General features: G+C 35.1%; 1 protein-coding gene and 1 long non-coding RNA gene across 2 annotated transcripts in view; one reads left to right on the plus strand and one right to left on the minus strand.

The window, feature by feature from the left end:
- Positions 1–6,739, plus strand: part of LOC140148530 (dual serine/threonine and tyrosine protein kinase-like) — a 39,439-nt gene extending 32,700 nt beyond the window's left edge. Inside the window, 4 exon segments of the mRNA XM_072170522.1 lie at positions 1,044–1,200; positions 3,696–3,939; positions 5,303–5,552; positions 5,963–6,739. Coding sequence (XP_072026623.1) covers positions 1,044–1,200; positions 3,696–3,939; positions 5,303–5,552; positions 5,963–6,180 — 869 coding nt within the window. The 3' untranslated portion in view covers positions 6,181–6,739.
- Positions 6,740–18,993: 12,254 nt separating this feature from the next.
- LOC140148544 (uncharacterized) overlaps positions 18,994–19,855 on the minus strand; it is a 219,309-nt gene continuing 218,447 nt past the window's right edge. The window contains exon 2 of the long non-coding RNA XR_011858495.1: positions 18,994–19,846. This is a non-coding gene — a long non-coding RNA (uncharacterized lncRNA). The remainder of the gene's footprint in view (positions 19,847–19,855) is intronic.

The following is a 19,855-nucleotide window of genomic DNA, read 5'->3' on the forward strand; positions in this document are numbered from 1 at the left end:
TGCAATTGGTGAAGCAATCATTTAATTACAGCCTTAATGTACGATCTCCGTCAAATTTTGATTTTGTTATTCTTTATTCAAAATGTTGAAATAATATTATTAATAACTGGCAGGAAGGGTTGCTGTCCATTTTAGGTTAAAATAAGAAGGTAAAGTGAAAGAAACCCCACTGGTTATTTTGCCCATTTAACACGCAGTTCTATGGGAGGACATATTATCATAATTTTTAAATTATGATAATATGTCAAACTTTGCTCTGTTGACCTACAAAGACAACACATTTGGCCGATTCCATTTAGGTGCAAGTTGGGACATGTGTAAACATTATAAATATGCAAAAAAATCAGGTTTGAAAAAAATTAACCAATTTCATATTATAAGATCGTACATTATGGCTTTAACTTTTTCATGCTATATCATATGAAATGAATTATCTGTGTCTGACCTTACATCTCAGCAATGTAAAAGCTAAACGATTACCTTTTTTTATATGTTCATTTATAAACTCAGTAAGCAAACACATTTTGTTCTATCAGTCATTTAGTAATGCAAACTGTAAAAAAATGTAACAAATGATGACACCTGTCATATTATCCAACAAAAGAACACATGTCTTGCCTCTTAACACAATATAATGATGATGTTCACACAATCATTGTAAAAACTGATGGATATTTGACAGATGTGTCAGTTTTTGTATGCTAAATTAGCAGTACTGAGTGATCTCCAAATACAGACTTTAACATACTAAATTAAAAAAAAAAACACAAAACAAAAATCCTTCTACTCATCTCCTCCGTTATGTGAAAAAAAAAAGTTGATTTAATTTGATTTGAAGAAAGAAACCAACAGGAATGAGATTCTTCCTCAGATTAGAAGAATTCCTCCTTCTGAGGGTTTTCTTCCCAGTAGAAAAGTATAGGAGATTGATTAATTTACCTCCTTTTTGGTGCTTTTCCTCTTTTTTGATTGAACCTCTGTTTCATACCTGAACCAAATGTATCACCATCCTTCGTATTTTTTTTTTTTTGTACCGGTAACAGGTATGCCGAGGCTGGAACGTGAGATTGGTCGTGGTCAGTATGGTGTAGTGTATGGATGCAGATCTTGGGGTGGTATGTCTCCTTGCGCTGTCAAATCAGTTGTACCTCCAGATGACAAACATTGGAATGATTTAGCTCTGGAATTCCACTATACAAGGTTAGTGAAGTTGATTGGATCAATTTGATGGTAGTCTTCAATAAGCGACATCGGTATTACAAATTCCTAAAGCATTGTGGGACAATTTTGGTAGTTTTGGGACACATTGATCTCTGACCTATCAGAGAAATTGCTTTACTTATTATTCATTCATTTATTATTGTAATAATGTTAACATTAAAATATTTTTAATAATTTTTTTGGCATAAGTGTAAGTATTCCAGAGGAATATCGTCACTGGGCGGGAAAAACCTCATTATGTACTTTTGGCCCTTGAACATGGATAAAGCCTTGTAGGTATAGACTTTATATTGAAGGGGTTGCTTCATCCATGTTCAAGGGCCAAAAGTACATGCAGGAAACACCTCATTATTACTTTTGGCCCTTGAAAACGGATAACGCCTTGTTGGTGTATATTTTATATTGAATGGTTTGCTTCATCCATGTTCAAGGGTAAAAAGTACATATGAGGTTTTCCCCGCCCTTTGACGATATGCGATTGCAGTATTCATGGCTGCATTTGCATTTTTTGGGTGCAATTGCATTTTTTTTAAATTACACAAATTTAAAGTTATAGACCCTGAATTACTTATTATTCAAAGTTGATACCGAAGAAATACTGCTCCTTAAACAAAACCTGAGAATTTTAATTTTCTTTTTCTATAGCAGTTTTTTTTGGGGGGGGGGGTGTGGTTGGGAGGAAATCATGTTTTGAACATTTACCAGCTGTCCACATTAATTCTTTCCCATCATTTTTTTTTGTCAGTGATAAAATTCCTTGGTCATGTGTATATAAACTGGCCTCAAAAAGAAACTTATAATTTTTCACAATGTAATATCTTAAAATCCTGTCCATAAAAACGAACAAAAATTGCACACAGGATAACTTCAATACTCTACTCTAAACACTGGTCAGTAACGTACCAAACAGTTGTCCAACTGGCACAACAGCAAAATGCACTGACATGGAACAGCTTCCTGGACCACATTCACAGCCCAATAATTGGCACCCAACAGGAGAAATCTGTGAGTAAATGGAATAGTGTGGAACAAGACCTGTTTCTTGAAGAAAGTGTGTGAAAAGCAGAAGCAGCCCCATTACACACTATTCCACTTACTCTTTGGAAATAATCACCTGTGTAAGGATCTTGTTCACATTCTCACAGATTTTTTTTTTGCTGGGTTCCAATTATTTGCCTGTGAATGGGGTCCCGGAAGCTGTTCCGTGTCAGTGCATTTTACTGTTGTGTCAGTTGGACAACTGCTTGGTTACTGACATGTGTTTAGAGTACAGTATTAAAGTAATCCTGTGTGTAATTTTTGTTCATTTTTATGGACATGATTTTAAAATATGACCTGATGAAAAATTATAAGTTTCTTTTTGAGGCCAGTTTATGTCACAACAACTTCATTCAAATAAAATGATTGCTTTACAACTTCAAAGAGTAAAAGTGAGAGAAACATTGATATCAGTTTCATGTGGCATTTTGCACACGTCTTACCAGGATATATTTTATTACATTGCACATACAGGTTGTAAGGATATGGTTTTATGACCTAAAGGTGTCACAACCTATTCAGGTTATAAGGATATGGTTTATGACATAGCGGTCTTACAACCTATTCAGGATGCTGATCCCACTGAAAGGGAATAAGAGATGTTAAATATAGATCCATAAGAGATGTTAAATATAGATCCACATGTAGGTCGTCAACCACATCCCTGCTTTTGGCCGTGTCAGCATTGAGGTTTTGCTTTTTATATTTCATAGTCGGTAAACAAAATAGAATTTATGTAAATGACAGGGAAAATGCAACTAAAATGTGACAAACTTTCATAATTAAATAACAAATCTTAAGAATGTTTTATTAAACTTTACCCATCTTGAAAATGTCTCAGTCATATAGATAATGTGATTTGTTCCAATAGATTATTCCAGGTGAAATCCGTACACCCATTGTGGAAAACATGACCTTAATCTCTCACACAGGGGTGTAGATTTAAAATGGAATTCGCCCATTCAGGTAACCCTATTTGAAATTCACATTCCCTGTGTTGAACATTGAGGTCATGTTTTAAAAGGACATTTTTAAAAGACTTTCAAAATACCATCTCTTTGAACTTGCTATAGTTTCTTTTGTGATAAGCGCTTCAGTGCAAAGTTTTTGGTTTAAGTGCTATATACATTACAATGAATGACTGATAGATGGACTGCCTTCCACAAGGGTATATAAATTTCAATTGGAATAACCCAATAAGGCCAAAGGAGTTCTGAGTAAAAGAAATGAAGTATAAATTGCTATTATTAGAAGCTCATAACCTTTGGTTTTAAGGATTTTATCATAGGCATTTTTACTATACTAGACAACTTGATAATAATTTTATTTTTTAATTTGCCTTTATAGACATGATTGGATCAGATGTGTTGTATCTAATCAAAAGATAAAGTATTGTAATTAGACCTCTCTGTTCTTTGTACATTGTTGTTGTTTAGATCGATACCCGAGCATACCAGAGTGGTAGCCCTGCGAGGGTCAGTAGTAGATCACAGCTATGGTAGTGGCACACCTGCAGTCTTGCTCATCATGGAGAGACTTCAGCAAGATCTTCATACAGCCATCAAGAAAGGACTGGACTTCCCTAACCGCTTACAAGTGGCGCTGGACGTTGTGGAAGGGATTCGCTACTTACACAGTCTGGGATTGGTGCACAGAGACATCAAGCTGAAAAATGTGTTGGTGAGTGGGTAATCCTAATAATGATTACAACTCATGATATTCAAGTGGGCTACACATTAAACTATTAGAATTTCACTGCTGTATTGTTTCCACAGAATTAAATCCAGAGAACCTAGACTCGACCGCCATCTTGATAAACGCATGGAGTAAATATTGGGGATATTTGTGTTATGCTTCAAATACACCCAAACCGAATCAGTGCTTGTATATGATACTAGACAGCCTTCATGGCGTGACACATTGACAACGACTAGATGCGCTATAGTGTGATTATCACCCAGAATTGGGTTGTTTTTTTGTTTCCGTGTACAGATGACAATAACCTGAACACCTCAATTCCCCCCTATAGCTGATGGCGTTATTGTATGTGGCAGTATAGAGAGTCTGGATTACCTGGTTTTAATTCTATGATTGTTACTAATAAAGGCTTCCACTCTTATGGATGCTCACTGCCACTCAAAAATGCCACCTCAAATCTCAAGAAAATTCTGGTTAATTTTGCTGTCAAAAGAAGTTCAATTGTTCCAGAATCAGTGTACTTGTAGAAACTGGCATTTACCCACTTCTCAGGGGTTACTATCTATGAAATTGATTTGATTTTGATGAAAAATAACAACTTCAAAGACCTGTATCAAATAAATAATAATATCACCTTGATATTTCATCATTCATACTGAAGGATTAGAGTTGGAATACTAACTTGTTGCAGAGAGCATGTAAAACAAGGACAAAGAAAGATACTAAAGTAAAGCAGTCATAGAATAGTACTGAAAACTGCAGTGGAGCAAATACCGGACAAAACAAATTAAAAGCCACAAGTAGGAAAAAGTTACCGTGAAGACAGACAACCAATATATTTTTTGTGTGCAGATATTATATACCAAGTCTCAAATTTTAATTTGTTGGGGTACCCATTTTCAAGGCCACTGGGCAAAGACAAACAAGGGCACAAGGCCAACAAGTGATGAAGAATGTCTTGATCAGTTGACAAATATCTGGGGCACCAAAGCCAAAACTGAAAAAGACAGGCAATGTCCTCGGTGGCCTCACTAAAATTTGAGCCCTGTCATATACCACCCTTCTTCAAGGATAAACAAGCTAATTACTGCACCAAATAATAAAATTTAGAGCAATTTGACAAATACTACAGTAAGTTAGCAAATATATTATCAAGTTAACTCTCTTTCCATCTTCTCCTGGCTCTATCAAGTTGGCATTCCAGACTCTAATCTATATGTTGGTGTGCTTTCTAAACCTTGGCTGTTGGATACACCATTACCTTCTTTTATCATTTATAGTGAATTATGATGTTTTTATTACTCCATTAATGGTATACTCATTCCATTCTTATTCTGTTGTGTAGCTTGATAAACATAACCGTGGCAAGATCACAGACCTTGGATTCTGTAAGCCAGAGGCTATGATGAGTGGTAGCATAGTAGGCACTCCCATCCACATGGCACCAGAGTTATTCTCAGGCAGATATGATAGCAGTGTGGACACCTATGCATTTGGCATTCTATTCTGGTATGTGTGTGCTGGCAGTGTAAGGCTACCACAAGCATTTGAGCAATGTGCTAACAAGGATCATCTATGGAGCTCTGTCAAGAAAGGTAATTTTCTTGTAATATATACTTTTCCATGTCTTTCAGGAATTAATAAAGAGAGTATATAATTTACAGTGAACTGGTGAGATATTTTAAGTAGTAAATCACCGGTGTGTCCCGGATCAGTTCCTGCGGGAAGCTCAGAGGGGCTTTCAGAGTTATGCGGGGGGCTTAATGGCTAACATCGACAAAATACGGCTGATTTTACATGATTTTTAAACTGTCATTTATAATGATTTGGAGGATGAAATTAAGGTATCAAATCATTAAAAATGTGTTTTCCAATGAAGATCACACAGCCCGATAACAGAGAGGTCCGGATAAGGGAGATTGGACTGTCATAATTGTAAACCATTTCATTTTCATTTGAATTATTGTTTCATCAAACTTACACTCAATGTTTATATTTTGAATAGGTGTGAGACCAGAAAGACTTACTCCACAGTTTAATGATGAGTGCTGGACACTGATGCAAGCCTGCTGGCATGGCGAGCCATCCAAGCGTCCTCTTCTGGGAGAAGTTTCCACTCGTCTTCAGGAAATCCACCTTCAAGCATCGGTAGTTCGCAAGCTGAGCACAGGTGGAAGGTCACGTAACTCCAGCTTCAATGAACCCAGGCTGGTGTCATTATAAACAAGTGAGCATGCTCAAAAAGGATGTCCAGGTTTAAGAAACATTGTAGAATCATCTTTGTAATCTTTCCAACATTTATAAAAGAATTGGAGAGTATTTTGCTTAACCCCATGAGAACTACCTGCCAATTGGCCAAAAAGAAGTTTTCATTATCGATTGGACCAATCAGCAACATTGTTAGAATAATTTCACCACACAAAAAAATTGGGGTGAAGTATTTGCAAAGCTCTATTCTGATTGGTGATTAAAATGAAGATATCACAAAATTGACCAATCGAAGGCAATGTTAGATTGGCAGGTAGTGCTCAGGGGGTTAAGCCAAACGTGAAATCAGTCACATGCAGTGACAGGTGGATTAGGATAAACAGTACAGTAGCAATATATACATGTATGGTCCGAGGATCGACTGTCAAAATTAGGGCTGTTGTCGGATAGTTTTTATTGTTGACAATCGTCAAACCTCAAGATCGGATGTTGACAAGTTGTCGACAAAGCAATTTACATCAAAATATTACCATAACCCATATATGCACCATCAGAATATTGGGGTTGTAATGAAAAGATAATCTGCACCACTTAAAAATAAAAAATTGAAGACTGATGCAGTTATTTCATGGTAAATAATGATGATGTTAAAAGTCATTAAAAATATTAGAGATAAACTTCAGATAAACAGCTTATCTTAAGCTCATCTCTAATATTTTATTTACTAATTTTTATATCGACAATTGGTCCATGCTTGTTGACAATCAAGAAATTGCTTTGTTGACAATATTGTCGACATCAGCCTTGTTGACAACAGCCCTAATCAAAATTTAATAAAAGCATCGGGCCCTTTTATTGTGCATAATTATCAGTGTTGTAGGTCTCGAGACCAGGTCTCGGTCTCGAGACCATCTCGAGACCTTTTTTGTAGTGTCTCGGTCTCGGATGTCAAGGTCTCGGTCTCGGAACTCAAAAGTATCGGTCTCGGACCTCAAAAGTCTCGGTCTCGAACGTTTTTTTGTTCGAGACCTGTCGAGACCTGAAGAAAAAGATATGATTTTCTGTTTTTGTTCATTATTTATTCCTTACCCTAAATTTCAATGAATGTTGAAGAAATTGTTAAGAATAAAGATACAGAAATCATTTTATAAGGTTATAAAAAGATATAAATGAATCATAAGTGAGCTTGTTTGGATGTGAGCTTCCAATTTCAGTTCATGATTAAACATAGGTGGGCAGGTGGTGGAAGTGAGGATCCCACTTAACTTTTGCAAGGGGAACATTCTCCACAAAAGCAAAATAGATGAACAAATAGTTGCCCTGTGCATCTTCTTTTCAGCACGAAAAACAAGTGTGTTTTTGGCCCAAATATGGTAAAATTGCTCAATTTTGCGCGCTTCGCGCACTGTTGTTTCCAACCCTTCACACACTAGCCTAATTTTGCCTCCACTATCGCCAACATTTTTGAAATTTCCCCAAAATTTGGAGAAAAAATTGCAAAAATTAAGACAAAAGTGTTAACTGCAGGTCCAAATTTCTTGAACAGTTGGTACAATGATGGGTTCCCTTTTAAATTCTCAGCGGCACACCCCTACCCAAACCAAACTTGAGTATCCCAGGGGATTAAACCAAGGTCTCGGTCTCGGTCTTGGTCTCGGAACTTAGAGGTCTCGGTCTCGGAAGGGTGGTCTTGGTCTCGAAGGTTTGGTCTCGGTCTCGGTCTCGATCTCGGACGGGCAGGTCTTGGTCTCGGTCTCGGACATAGAGGTCTTGACTACAACACTGATAATTATACAGTAGACCACAGAGGTTATAAGTAATAAGGAGTTCTTGTTGCATAAGTCATATTTGTACCAACCAGGGCATAATTTAGCATCAGAATATTGCATAGGGAAGTTGCAATGCAAGTTTTGATTTGTATAGCAGTGTGTATATAGCAGTATGACATACCACTCTATAGTTGCATACCAATTTGGCTAGATCATGTAGCAAAATGCAATGCGATACCAGCTATATTATGCCCTGCTACCAACTGATGTACTGTACATACAAGATATTTTACAATTACAAAGTAGGCCTCATTGTGTCCATGTTCGGGTTATCCTGAAAAAAGCAAAATGATATGCTGTTTAGAATGTGTAGCTTTATAGGTTTACTCTCTTATTTCACCAGTTTTTAAGTCAGCACTTACCAAGTGTACTGTAAAAGTAGAAATTTTCGCGAGTGGACATAAAATCACGAAAAAACTCGCAAAAATAACCTTTTGCATTAGGTTTCTATTGTATCAATATCAAAACCGCGAAATTGAATTCTCAGGCAATTGACAAAATCTTCAAAATCGCGAAAATATCTTCTCGCGAAAATATTGACTTTTACAGTATTAGAAAGAAGTGCATATTACTTGCGGTGCGATGTGACCACATTCTCTAAATAGCATGGTTCTGTTGTAATGGTGCAAATTATGTAAACTTTTATAGTATAAATCATGAAATACACAATTTTTGATTTTGTTGTGTAAGGTTTCATACTGTTAGATAAAGTCTTCCATTATGGTATATTTTGTGTGAATCGGTGAAATAAATTTGCGAGAAATTTATATGAAGTCATTAATTGAAAAATTTGAGGAAGCTTTCTCTAATAATATTTGTTCATGTCCTATTACAAGCAATATTGTTCTAATTTGGCACTTTATATACCCTTGACAAAAGTATGTAAGTTAATAAAGTCCAGTGCTGAACCTGCTTAAAGCTTATTGTGTCATAAATACTGGAATATCGCTCAAAATATCCAAAACTACACGTAGTATGTGACCAAGCCAATGTAAGGTTGCAGAGATTAATAAAGCAATAAATGAGAAATTCCATACCACTGTGCAATTTATTATTCCAACAAATTTGAATTCAATATTGGACGTTTGGAATGTAACTTGCAAATTCTTGTAGACATTTCAAGGAATAACTGTAAATGGTTAATGTATATTTATGTAGAGTTATGTAAATGCTTCCAAAATGAGTAATTTGTGGCTGGCTTTGATGTGTATTGTGTATTTTTTTTATGTAACATGAAATGGAATCAGAGAAGATGTCTCACCCTTCCCAGAATCCTTTGCAACATGATGCGCAACCTCATTACATCAAATGATACTTCCATTACTTTGTACAGGTTTCCTTTGTTTTCATGTTGAGAATAGACTGGCTAAATACGGGTTGATAGTCAAGAAATAAATATATTTTGCAAGTTATTGAGGTACTTTTTGTCACTATTGACCCATGTTGCACTAGATAGCAAAATACTACAAAAAATTGAAATGGAAGAAATGCATTGTGGGAAGTGTAAGCTATCTTCTCTGAAATGGAATCTTCTCTGAAGCATAAAGCTATATCAAGGAAATCTTTTCAGCATATTTGGCCGCTCTGATCCAATCAGACCATAGTCAGCAAGACTGAAATTGAGATTCTGGCAAAAAACATAAAAAAACAAACATACATATGTGTAAAAAGTTATTTGTAACTTTGTATGTATGCCAGGGATTTTGGGATTCCAACATTGGTAAGCTTTGGTACTGAGCAAGATGGTAATGGTAGTTAACCAATGTTTGAAATGTCCTACTTTTGTCTAAGTTACTAAGTAGGTCAGTTTTCAGATTGTGTAACATAAAAAAACAAGTTTGTTTCCTGTAGTGCACGCGCATTTCGTTTTTGATGGCTTATTTTGCACATTAGAATTTTTTTATTCATTCTTTCAAAGATGAAAAAAGAAAAAACCGGAAAAATTGCAAAAACACCACTGGGTAAACATTAAATGTCACACATTACAACAAACGAGCGTAGTGAAAAACAAAACGGACGGTGTTGCTTGTATATATGCAAACCCAAGGCCATGTGTGTCCATGAACATTTCTCTTAAAATACAAAGTATTAAAAATCACAGTCACACGCAAATATAAAAACACACACAAGTCTCAAATTTAGAGATATGTATTTTTATTTGCGAGGCAGTGAAGATTTATTTTTATTTATAATAAGTTAAACTTCCAAGACTTGGCGCCTTCAACACTGAAGCAAAACATCTTGTTTCAGTGAGCAAACTATTTAAAGAAAAGAACAGTACTGCTTCTATGTTATCCTTACAAATTAAAAAATATCTATTGTGATTTTTTTTTATACTTTTTTAATCTGCCGGTTGGAAGGGGATCATAAATACTCTTGAATATGAAGAAACAATGCCTATGATTTGTGTGTGTGTGTGGGGTGGGGATGGGTGTCGGAGAAACCCACTGTAAATTACCATTGCAGGATTTTCATTTCTAGACATGGATTTAAAAAAACGCATGTCGCATTTGACTTTTTAGACCTGCAACAGGAAACAAACATGTTATTTTTTTTGGCCTAATACTGATTTTGCAAAATAAATTACTCATATTGCATGTTAACTTGCTACTTGAGATTTTCTGACAACATTTGTGAATCAAATGCATTGTAGGAACTTGCCATTATATTCAAAGTATACTGAATCATGCACAGGTTGTACATAATATAACCTTGCAACAGTATGACTATCAGTCCAATGACGTGATGTAGCATAGCAAAGACTTATGACCCGAGTGTCCTGAATGGTCCTTTGATGATGACCAACAATGCACAGTGTTGCCAGTCTTCAGGAAATTTCCTGATTTCAGGAAATTTTATACTGTACAAATGTATGGGCAAAGTACATTTTTCAGGAAATTTGTTGCATGACTTTGTTATCACTTCACCAATGTTCAGCTGACATTTTGTTGAAAGGGGTTGGCTGTGGGGCTCAAGCCTTCCACCTTCCTGCAGAATTATGCAATATTAGCCAAACCTCAATCAACAAACCTTGAGCATCACATGCTCCCCTGTATCATACCCTTGCTTTGGCATCAAAGTCACAGCAGCTGACAGGCGTATCCCATCATGCTCTGCAGTACCATAATAAAACTGTTTGTGCCATAGAAAGTGTACACAAAATCCCTCACTTCAACTTTCAATTACTCGCTTATATCAGGGGAGCTTAGACTTTTGTTTGAAAAAATATGATCTCTAAAGTATTGTGAATCTATCCATAGCTTTCAATATCTAAGCGGCTCTTGTTTATATTTTGTATACATTTGCTATGGAGCATGCAGATAGACTGCAATGCATGATGGGATACTCCCTTCAGCTGCTGTGCATCAAAGTATATGTTAACACAGTGACTCAACTCTGGAATTTGCGAGATCATCTCTATAGCAGAAACTGATAGATGGTATCTGTCAACTAGATTATGTTATGAGAACCAAGCTAAGAAATTACAGCCACTAGATTTAAATATATTGTATATAATTTGTATATTATTATTGACAAAGTGCCTAAAGATATTGTTTATTTTCAATTTGTAATTATGTCCATAGTGGTAATATCCAAACTATATATTTAGAATTTTGGGCAACAATTTTGTCATTAAGTGATCTTATCATTGTTTAAACTCACATTGAAGGTAGACAAAGTGCTTAAGAGTAAAGTTAGGGTAATTAATGGTTAAGTTTTACATGTTCAATTATTAAGAGTTAGTTTTAATGTAAGATAGACTAGCAGTGGTCAGTGGAACATCAAAATAAGATAGTAAGTAGACCACATAATGAAGCACAATTCATTATTGATATACAGTTTGTCCACTCTGAAGTACAAAGTGACAACTCGCGCGTATACAGTGCGCAGTGCTGCGTCTCTGCTGCAAGTATGTGTGCCTTTAAAGTCGGCACAATGTGTGCATCCGCATCGGTACTTTGTACTTCAGAGTAGACCGACTGTATATAGTTGTGAAAATCTATGGTAAGATCTATAATGAAACTTCATATAGTCACAAAGAGGGTACTGTATGAAAGTAATAGGAAACTTACTGTAGAACTCCATGTACAAACATATGCATCCAAATGACAGGTTTTATTTTGACAAAAGAAACAAAAGGTAGACACCTTCAACACAAACATTTGGGAGTTTCAGCAACTATATTACTAGTGCATGGTGTTTGCTTCAAGTAATTGTGATTTATATGAACTCATCATAAAGTTAAGATGATTACAAAAGACCCGTGAACTTAAGGGCAATTTTGAACATATTATACAGTATTTCGTCAAATAAACGCCCCTGGGGACGTTACATTTTCCCAAGGGGGCGTTTATTCAAGGTCAATTTTAGAGCGATAATTCACGTTAAAATCATTAGGTAAACTTAAAACTCACGCTAAAATGACGAACTATGAACTAGAAACATTGACTTCTGGTTCACTTCCGGGTTTCTGATCAAGATTTTCGCCAATTATTACACAAGTTAGCATGGAAATATCGGCATTTTTGAAACATCTTGGTTGAAAAAAGTGGTAGGGGGGGTGTTTATTTGAGGGGGGCGACTATTTGACGAAATACGGTAGCTGTTAATTTGGCGATTTGTTATTGTAGAATGATTCATTTTGCATAGTCTTGTCGCATATATGGGCAGCTGTGATAAAGAAACAGATATTGAATACCGCATTAGGTAAACCACGTAGAAGTGTGTGTAGCCTTAAATAATACATCTTGTGATGTTAGTTTACTGAAATCTAAAACGTCTTTCTTCCTCTTAGTTAGATCCCATTATGTTTAGCCCCTAACATGTATGTATATGGTAAGTGTAATTTAGATAGCTAGAATTTTGCCAACTTGCCATCTAACTTTTCAAATGAAAAGTTCCATTTTTATAGTCATGTTGGTAGACATGAAACAAAACGAAGGAATAAAACTGCCATAGTGTGTCTGGTCTGGTCTCAAGTTGAGAGTAACGTTATGTTGGATTTTGTAGTGGCAGATTCTAATCATTGTGATTACGCAGTTTGGTTGTCAGTATACAGGCAAATCGCACTTCTATGCGTGTGTACATACTCCGGGTGATTAGGTTACTGTGTGATTCAAATCCGCCATTGCGAAATCCAACATGGCATTACTCTCAACTTGAGACAGATTATAGAAAGGTGATATTAGCTTGAATATATTTTTGAAACAGTCCCAAAGTGGTTCTTTTCTCAACATTACCTCACGTCGAGGGATCAAATCGTCTCAAAATATTTGGTAAGTTTTTCAATCACAGAATGTAGTTGAAGATCTTTCTTTTTAAACTTTACTGATGCTTGGTAATGCTGCTTGGAATAACAATCTCAGGCTTAGATATGGTCACAACAATCAGACAATCATAATATCCTGCTTTTGATTTTTTGCCAAACATGTCTTACTAATTCATTCCAATATTTTATTTTATTTAACCTCCTTACATGTAGACATTTGCTAGTTATATATAAGGTATTATAAATAATAATGCAGGACAAAGCTGATTACTATGAAAGTGTGGTTAATGTCATAGTTGTAAGATAATTTGTAGGTTGCCTAATTTAGGTGTAAAATGGTATCCAAAAATCCCATGTATTTTAGGATTGTAAATACTAACTTGGTGTACAGAATGTAATGTTACAAAGATAAATATATAATTTAATACTATTTTCAAAATTATTATGAAAAAATAAATAAGTTTTACTCCATGGATGGTTGTGAGACAAGATTGAATAAAAAATATTGATGAACAAGCCTCATGAATTTCCCTTTGTTTAAGATCCTCACACTTGAATGTTAAAAATACTGAATTTTCAATGAATAGTGAGATGTTTTATGTAAAGGGGGTTCCAAATTGCTTGTTATGTATGCAGGTTGAAAGAAGACATATTTTAGAAGAAAAGTTGCCTTTGACATATTTAACTTATCCCTTTGTATCGATGTTTACTTTCTGTTGCTGTAAATTATTTCCATGTACACAATTACCCATTTAATATTTGGTTTTATTACATTATCCCAGGTAACCATGCATTACAAAAACTTTTTGACCCCTAAATTTGTGCTTAATTTTCAAGCATAGGAACACTATAATATAATCTAAGCACACTTTGATCTAATCATGAGACATTAATGGAATATGTGTTAAACTGCAATGTGTATATAAATTTTACAAAATAGTCATATATGATTTAAATCTCAAAACCATTATAATATCAATCATATAATCAATTCTTGTCAACAAGACTTAAATTCTCAATTGCTGGAATCACCAAAATTGTTATCACGACATTTGGTCTTTGACTGAATAGATGATTCCTTGAGTCGGGTCGACTATTGCCCATGCAATCAACCTAACCACACAAAAGTATTTGGAACTCTTGTGATGCTCAATTGATCAGGACATACAAACTAATAAAGCAATGACTTGAAACCCACTTATTCGCACACCCTCTCTTAACACCTTTAGTCTTTAACCTTAGCAGTCCATAGACCTGCGCTCCTCCCACTAACTATTTTCCAGTTCAATGTCATCATACGCCTAGTCAATGGACAAAGGTTTTAGCTGCAAAGTTGATGGGCCAAAGGTTTTAGCCGCAAAGCTGATGACTCTAGCAATCAGAAATATGAATTTGGTTTAAAAGAATTACGAACTAATTCCCAGATGACATGTGTTTTTCATTTATTGTTTAATATTTTATTTGCATTCCTATTTATTTTTATTCATTTTAGTTTGCGAATTTATTAACATACATATATTCTTGTTGTAGGCCATCAAGTGAATGAGACACACATCCTTGAAGCCTAACAGAGAAACAACATCATTTTTCGGTTTAGTCTACTTAAATATTCATCATCTTTGATTCGGAGAATAGAAAATTATATTGTGTGGGGGTGTGTGTGTTTTCTTTTTGTTTATATATTTAAGTTGAAAAAATTGATTTTCAAACATGTTGATACACACATTAAATTAGATCAATGTGGCCACCATTATCTATGAACTAAGTATCGTATAATGAGATGAGTACGCCATTCCATAGAGGAGAATAACAGTGTTTCTTACTGCAGGTCCAAACAAATGATTTCTCTACAATGGTTTCTGGATATTATGTAATTAGTGTAATAAAAAGAAATATTGCATGAGAGAAATCAGTATGTTGGGCCTGTTATTGGTGTGCACTGTAGAAAATGTTTACAAGCAGGTATTAAAGGCCTATTCAGTGATTTTGACTGCTCAGTGCTAGATGTGAGTAAGTGGAATAGCTGCTATGTAACTGCCAAATGTTCACTTGCCCGCGTCTGGCATTGAGCAGTCGATTTGCTCATCCGGAGGATCATAAAAATCATAAAAATTCAGATTTTGGCACCTTTGTTAGTGTCATAGATGTGCTAACATAGCCTGCTCTGGCGGTTAAGCCGAAATCTGTGTATTGAAGACAAAGTAAGACATTTTACATGAATCTGTAATTAGCTATATGTATTTGAATATGGTTTCAACTTTGTCAATACTGTTTTTTTGCCAAATTTTTAATTTTAAAATTACCTAATGACAATTACTATAATGACATCCTTCACTCTTAGGCAATTTATACACAATCTTTTCACACTTTTGCCATGATCACTGAATAAGCCTTTAAGCAGGTGATATATAGCTTACAGGATGAGACGAATATAATTATTTTATTTATCACATGTAATTCCTTGACTAATTGTTTTCTGGCTGAAACTATATGCAACATGTCTTTGTTTATATTTAAGCTATTCCAATTCTACTTCCAGTAATGTTTAATTTGTTACAATTGTTTGAAGCCATAAAATCGATAATATATTTTGACCAGACATTCAATATTAATTATTTATTTAACATTCCTGATAATGAAACTAGTGACTTGCAAGTGAAATTATAACAAGAATTACATAGTTTGTAATTTAGGTGGCCCTCACAACAAAGTTTTGTAAACTGTAAAACAATGTAAAACAAAGGTTTTATAAACAAATAACATGCAAGTAAAAGAAGTCATTAATATTCATAAATGTGCAAATAACATGACATGAACTATATGCAACACAAGAGGTGATTATATTCTATCACCCTACCAATTGCTGTTAGCTTCAGAGTGGAGTAATGGCATTTCAGGTAAAATATGCAAATAAGGTTATTAATGTTCATAAATATGCAAATAATCTGACACACAACTAATATACAGCACAAGAGATGATCATACTCTACTATCCTACCAAGTTAATCAGTTATTGCATCAGAGTGCCATGCACGCTAACCTAATGCTGCAGGGTGTATACACACGCATAGAAGGGCAATTTGTCCGTACGCTGGTTACACAACTGCATAAATGCGCGGATTCAAGTCTGTGAAGTGTTTGATGTTCAGCAAATTGGTGTATATCTGGGGTCAACTAAAGCTTGTTTGACTTGTAATTGGCGAAAAAAATGACTCATAACATTGTGTATTGATATAGGATGGCATGCAGGCAGCTGGGCACAGCACTTATGCTAGTTGGACATTGCGTGGATGACACGTGCTTATGTTAATTTACACAAGCGTAAGTTGGGACTTCATTGATGTGCGCAGTAACAAAAGCCAAATAGTTTTCTCCAATTATAAGCCGAACAAACATTTCATTGGTTAATAGCCAAATAATATAATACCGTATCGTTCAGTTTTCATAAATTACTGTACAATATATAGCTGTAATAATCGGCACCAGCAATCAGCGGTGGAGTATTGTGACCGTGCTGATCGCATATGCGGTGGAGGTGGCAATTACGCGCTTACTTGTGTCACGTCCAAACTGTGCATTGGCAATGGCGCCCCTTATTACTTGCCTTTGTAAAAGCATGTATGGAAGAGTTTGGAGTATAAATTTATTATTTGAGGATTGTGGTGTTATTTATATTTGTTTGTATTTATATATTCATGTCTACTGAATGATAAATTCGTTACCCACTGTCTGTTCATGCATTATGAAAAATATCACTGATTTGAGGTTATATATAATGATACGACCTCAAACCAGTGATATTTTTTGTATGAACAGTAACTAATAGTATACAAATATTGACTGCTATGAGGGGCATGGTTAAAATTATAGGCCCAAGGTGATCTCAAAACCATGACTATGCCCCGAGGCGTAGCGAAAATATTAATGCGTGCGTAATATCATTTTACGCTGGGAACAACGCACACGCAAAACTATGCCCGGGGAATAGTTACTTTTGCGGGCATAGTCAAAACTATGCCCGCTCTCTTAACCAATCAGATGACGGGAATCTTTGGATGAGGTATATAATACGTACTATGTAAGATCATTTCGGGATGGAAATAAATAATATGAATGAATATGAATTATCTCGTTCATAGTTCATACACATGCAGTGCCTTTGCAGGAATTGAAACTTACCAATGACCTATTATATGAACCAGACAAAACTATCCATTTATTTTATTCACTGACTTTTCTCATCTTCTCTGCTTTAACACCGTTTAACTCTGTTCTTTCACTTCCATTCTTTCTGTTCTTTATGGTATAGACATTCAAGATATATTCTATAAGGGATGAACTGCTTTGTTCTCAAATGTTTGCCCAAGAATCAATGTAAAAATGAAAATAAATTTTCTTCATTATATTAATAACAAAACTGTATTGTACGTTTCTTATCTCCGAATGTATCAATTTATTGAAAGGGTAGGGAATGGGAATAAGCCAGAAGTTTGATGACATGGGGGTCCGATTATGGTTGTACAAAACTAGTTATAAAGTATCAGTCAACGGTAACATTTCAGGTTGGAATTTTCACAATATTCAGGGAGAGGGAGTTCAGCTTCCTAACGAACTGACTATTGTTTGTAGGATGTCATCAAATTTCTGGTTTGTCCTCGTATATAACATAAAATTCTTGATGCCAATTTAATTTAAAGAGTATGTGATATTGTGCAGCAGTCCAGACTCCCAATTCGCACCCCTCCTTCATTTTCAAGATCCAAAGTTCAGCAAGACCTGTTTTTTTAACACAATCCTGCATAATATTGTTTTGGTTCTCATATCAATCATCACTAAAGTATCCAGAATTCGAAAGTTGCACTTCCTACCCATTGAAATTTTTTACTGTTTTCAAGTGCTATATCAAGTCATGCAGAAATGTCCCATATACAAGGTATTAAAATGTTTATTTGAACAGAACTTAAGGGGAAAAAAGTTTTTGTTTGCCCAGACATGGGGTAGAAAGGAGTGGGTCAGTATTTGTTATTTTTACTTTTTTTAGATCTGTATATGTGTGTATGCATGTACTTCAAGAACCCCATATTACAAGCCAGTTCAAGGCCCCTATTTCACTCTGCATCAGTCCATAGACCATCAAGACCTAAAGTACAGGGAGTTATTGGGCGATTTTTGAGTTAGCATAAAGTTTTCCTATATTAGTGGAACCAATGTTTTTTGGCATCCTAAATCTAGAATTGGTTCCATTTTTTTTCTATGCTCCTATACTTCCCGTCAAAATCACCTTGGATATGTGGCTTCACCTCCCGCTGTGGTAAGGTATGGGCACTCATAGGTCTAGGTGGTATGTCTATGCCGCAGGAGGCATAGAAAAAATAGAACAAATAGAACCAATCAAATGTTTATCCTTTCAAGTTTAAGTTTAAGGATACAAAAAAACATTGGGTCCACAAATGTAGGAAAATCTCAAACCCATAGCGCCCTGTCAATTTGAAGCTTAAACCAATCCACCTCAAGTTTTGGCATATTATCGACATCAATTTGATGCCCATGATCAAGGTCGACAAAAGTATGGCTTCAATCATCGGTATCAAATCGACAATATGTCGAGGGTTGAAGTGGGCAAGTTCAAGCTTCAAATTGAAGCAAGGCACACCCCTTACCAAAATTAAAGTTCAGTGCCCAGTGCGCATCACACAGTTGGCATAATATATTGACACACACACACACAAATTACTTATGGTTTAATAATGCTTTTATTTTGTTATATACAACTGTTTTCTTCTATGTATATTTCTAGTGATCAAAATTTGTGGCTGTAAACATCGCTAAGCATTAGCAATGAATACACCTGTGTGTGTAATTTTCCCAAAATACAAAATAGAGAAGATTTATTATGTCTAAAGCTGTATTCTTAGTTTGTAACACCAAAATTCATGGAAATTAAATTGATTATATTAACACTGGAAGTTGTTTTTTCCCCCAAGTTACATGTTATCACTTCAAGCAAGTGGGTTGAGAATCGTTCTAATATTATGATTATCATTAAAACAGGATTTCCAATTACAGGGCCTACTGGTATTTAATATAATCTTTCAGGGGAATTCAAAATCACATTAAATCCTCTCTTTACTCAGAATCTATCAAATGATTGGTGCCCATTGAGTTTTCAGTGATTATGACAAGACTGCCACATCAAAATTCATCATTTTTAATTTGTAGATAAATGTTATTGGAGGTCATATAAACAACCAAATCTAATCATTCCAAGATGATACACATGTTGCAGTTGGCAGATGAATGCTTTTCAATAACATCAAAACTGATGGGTACCAATCATTTTGATACAGCCTGTACTTCACATCATGCAAAATTAAACATGCTTACTTTTTTTTCAGAATCTTTTTAACTACATGGATCACCACACACTGTAATGTAAATATTCAACACAGGATAGAATTGTTTTCTTTTCACCAACAGTATACACTGGCGAAGTTACGTAATTAATCGGATTAACTACCATAGCAATAAGTCAAAACAATTTTGAACATATCGCGCTGCACTACAAGCAGGTTGAACTAATCACCTGTGTACA

The sequence above is a fragment of the Amphiura filiformis genome, chromosome 3 (genome assembly GCF_039555335.1).
Source record: "Amphiura filiformis chromosome 3, Afil_fr2py, whole genome shotgun sequence".
NCBI lineage: Eukaryota > Metazoa > Echinodermata > Ophiuroidea > Amphilepidida > Amphiuridae > Amphiura > Amphiura filiformis.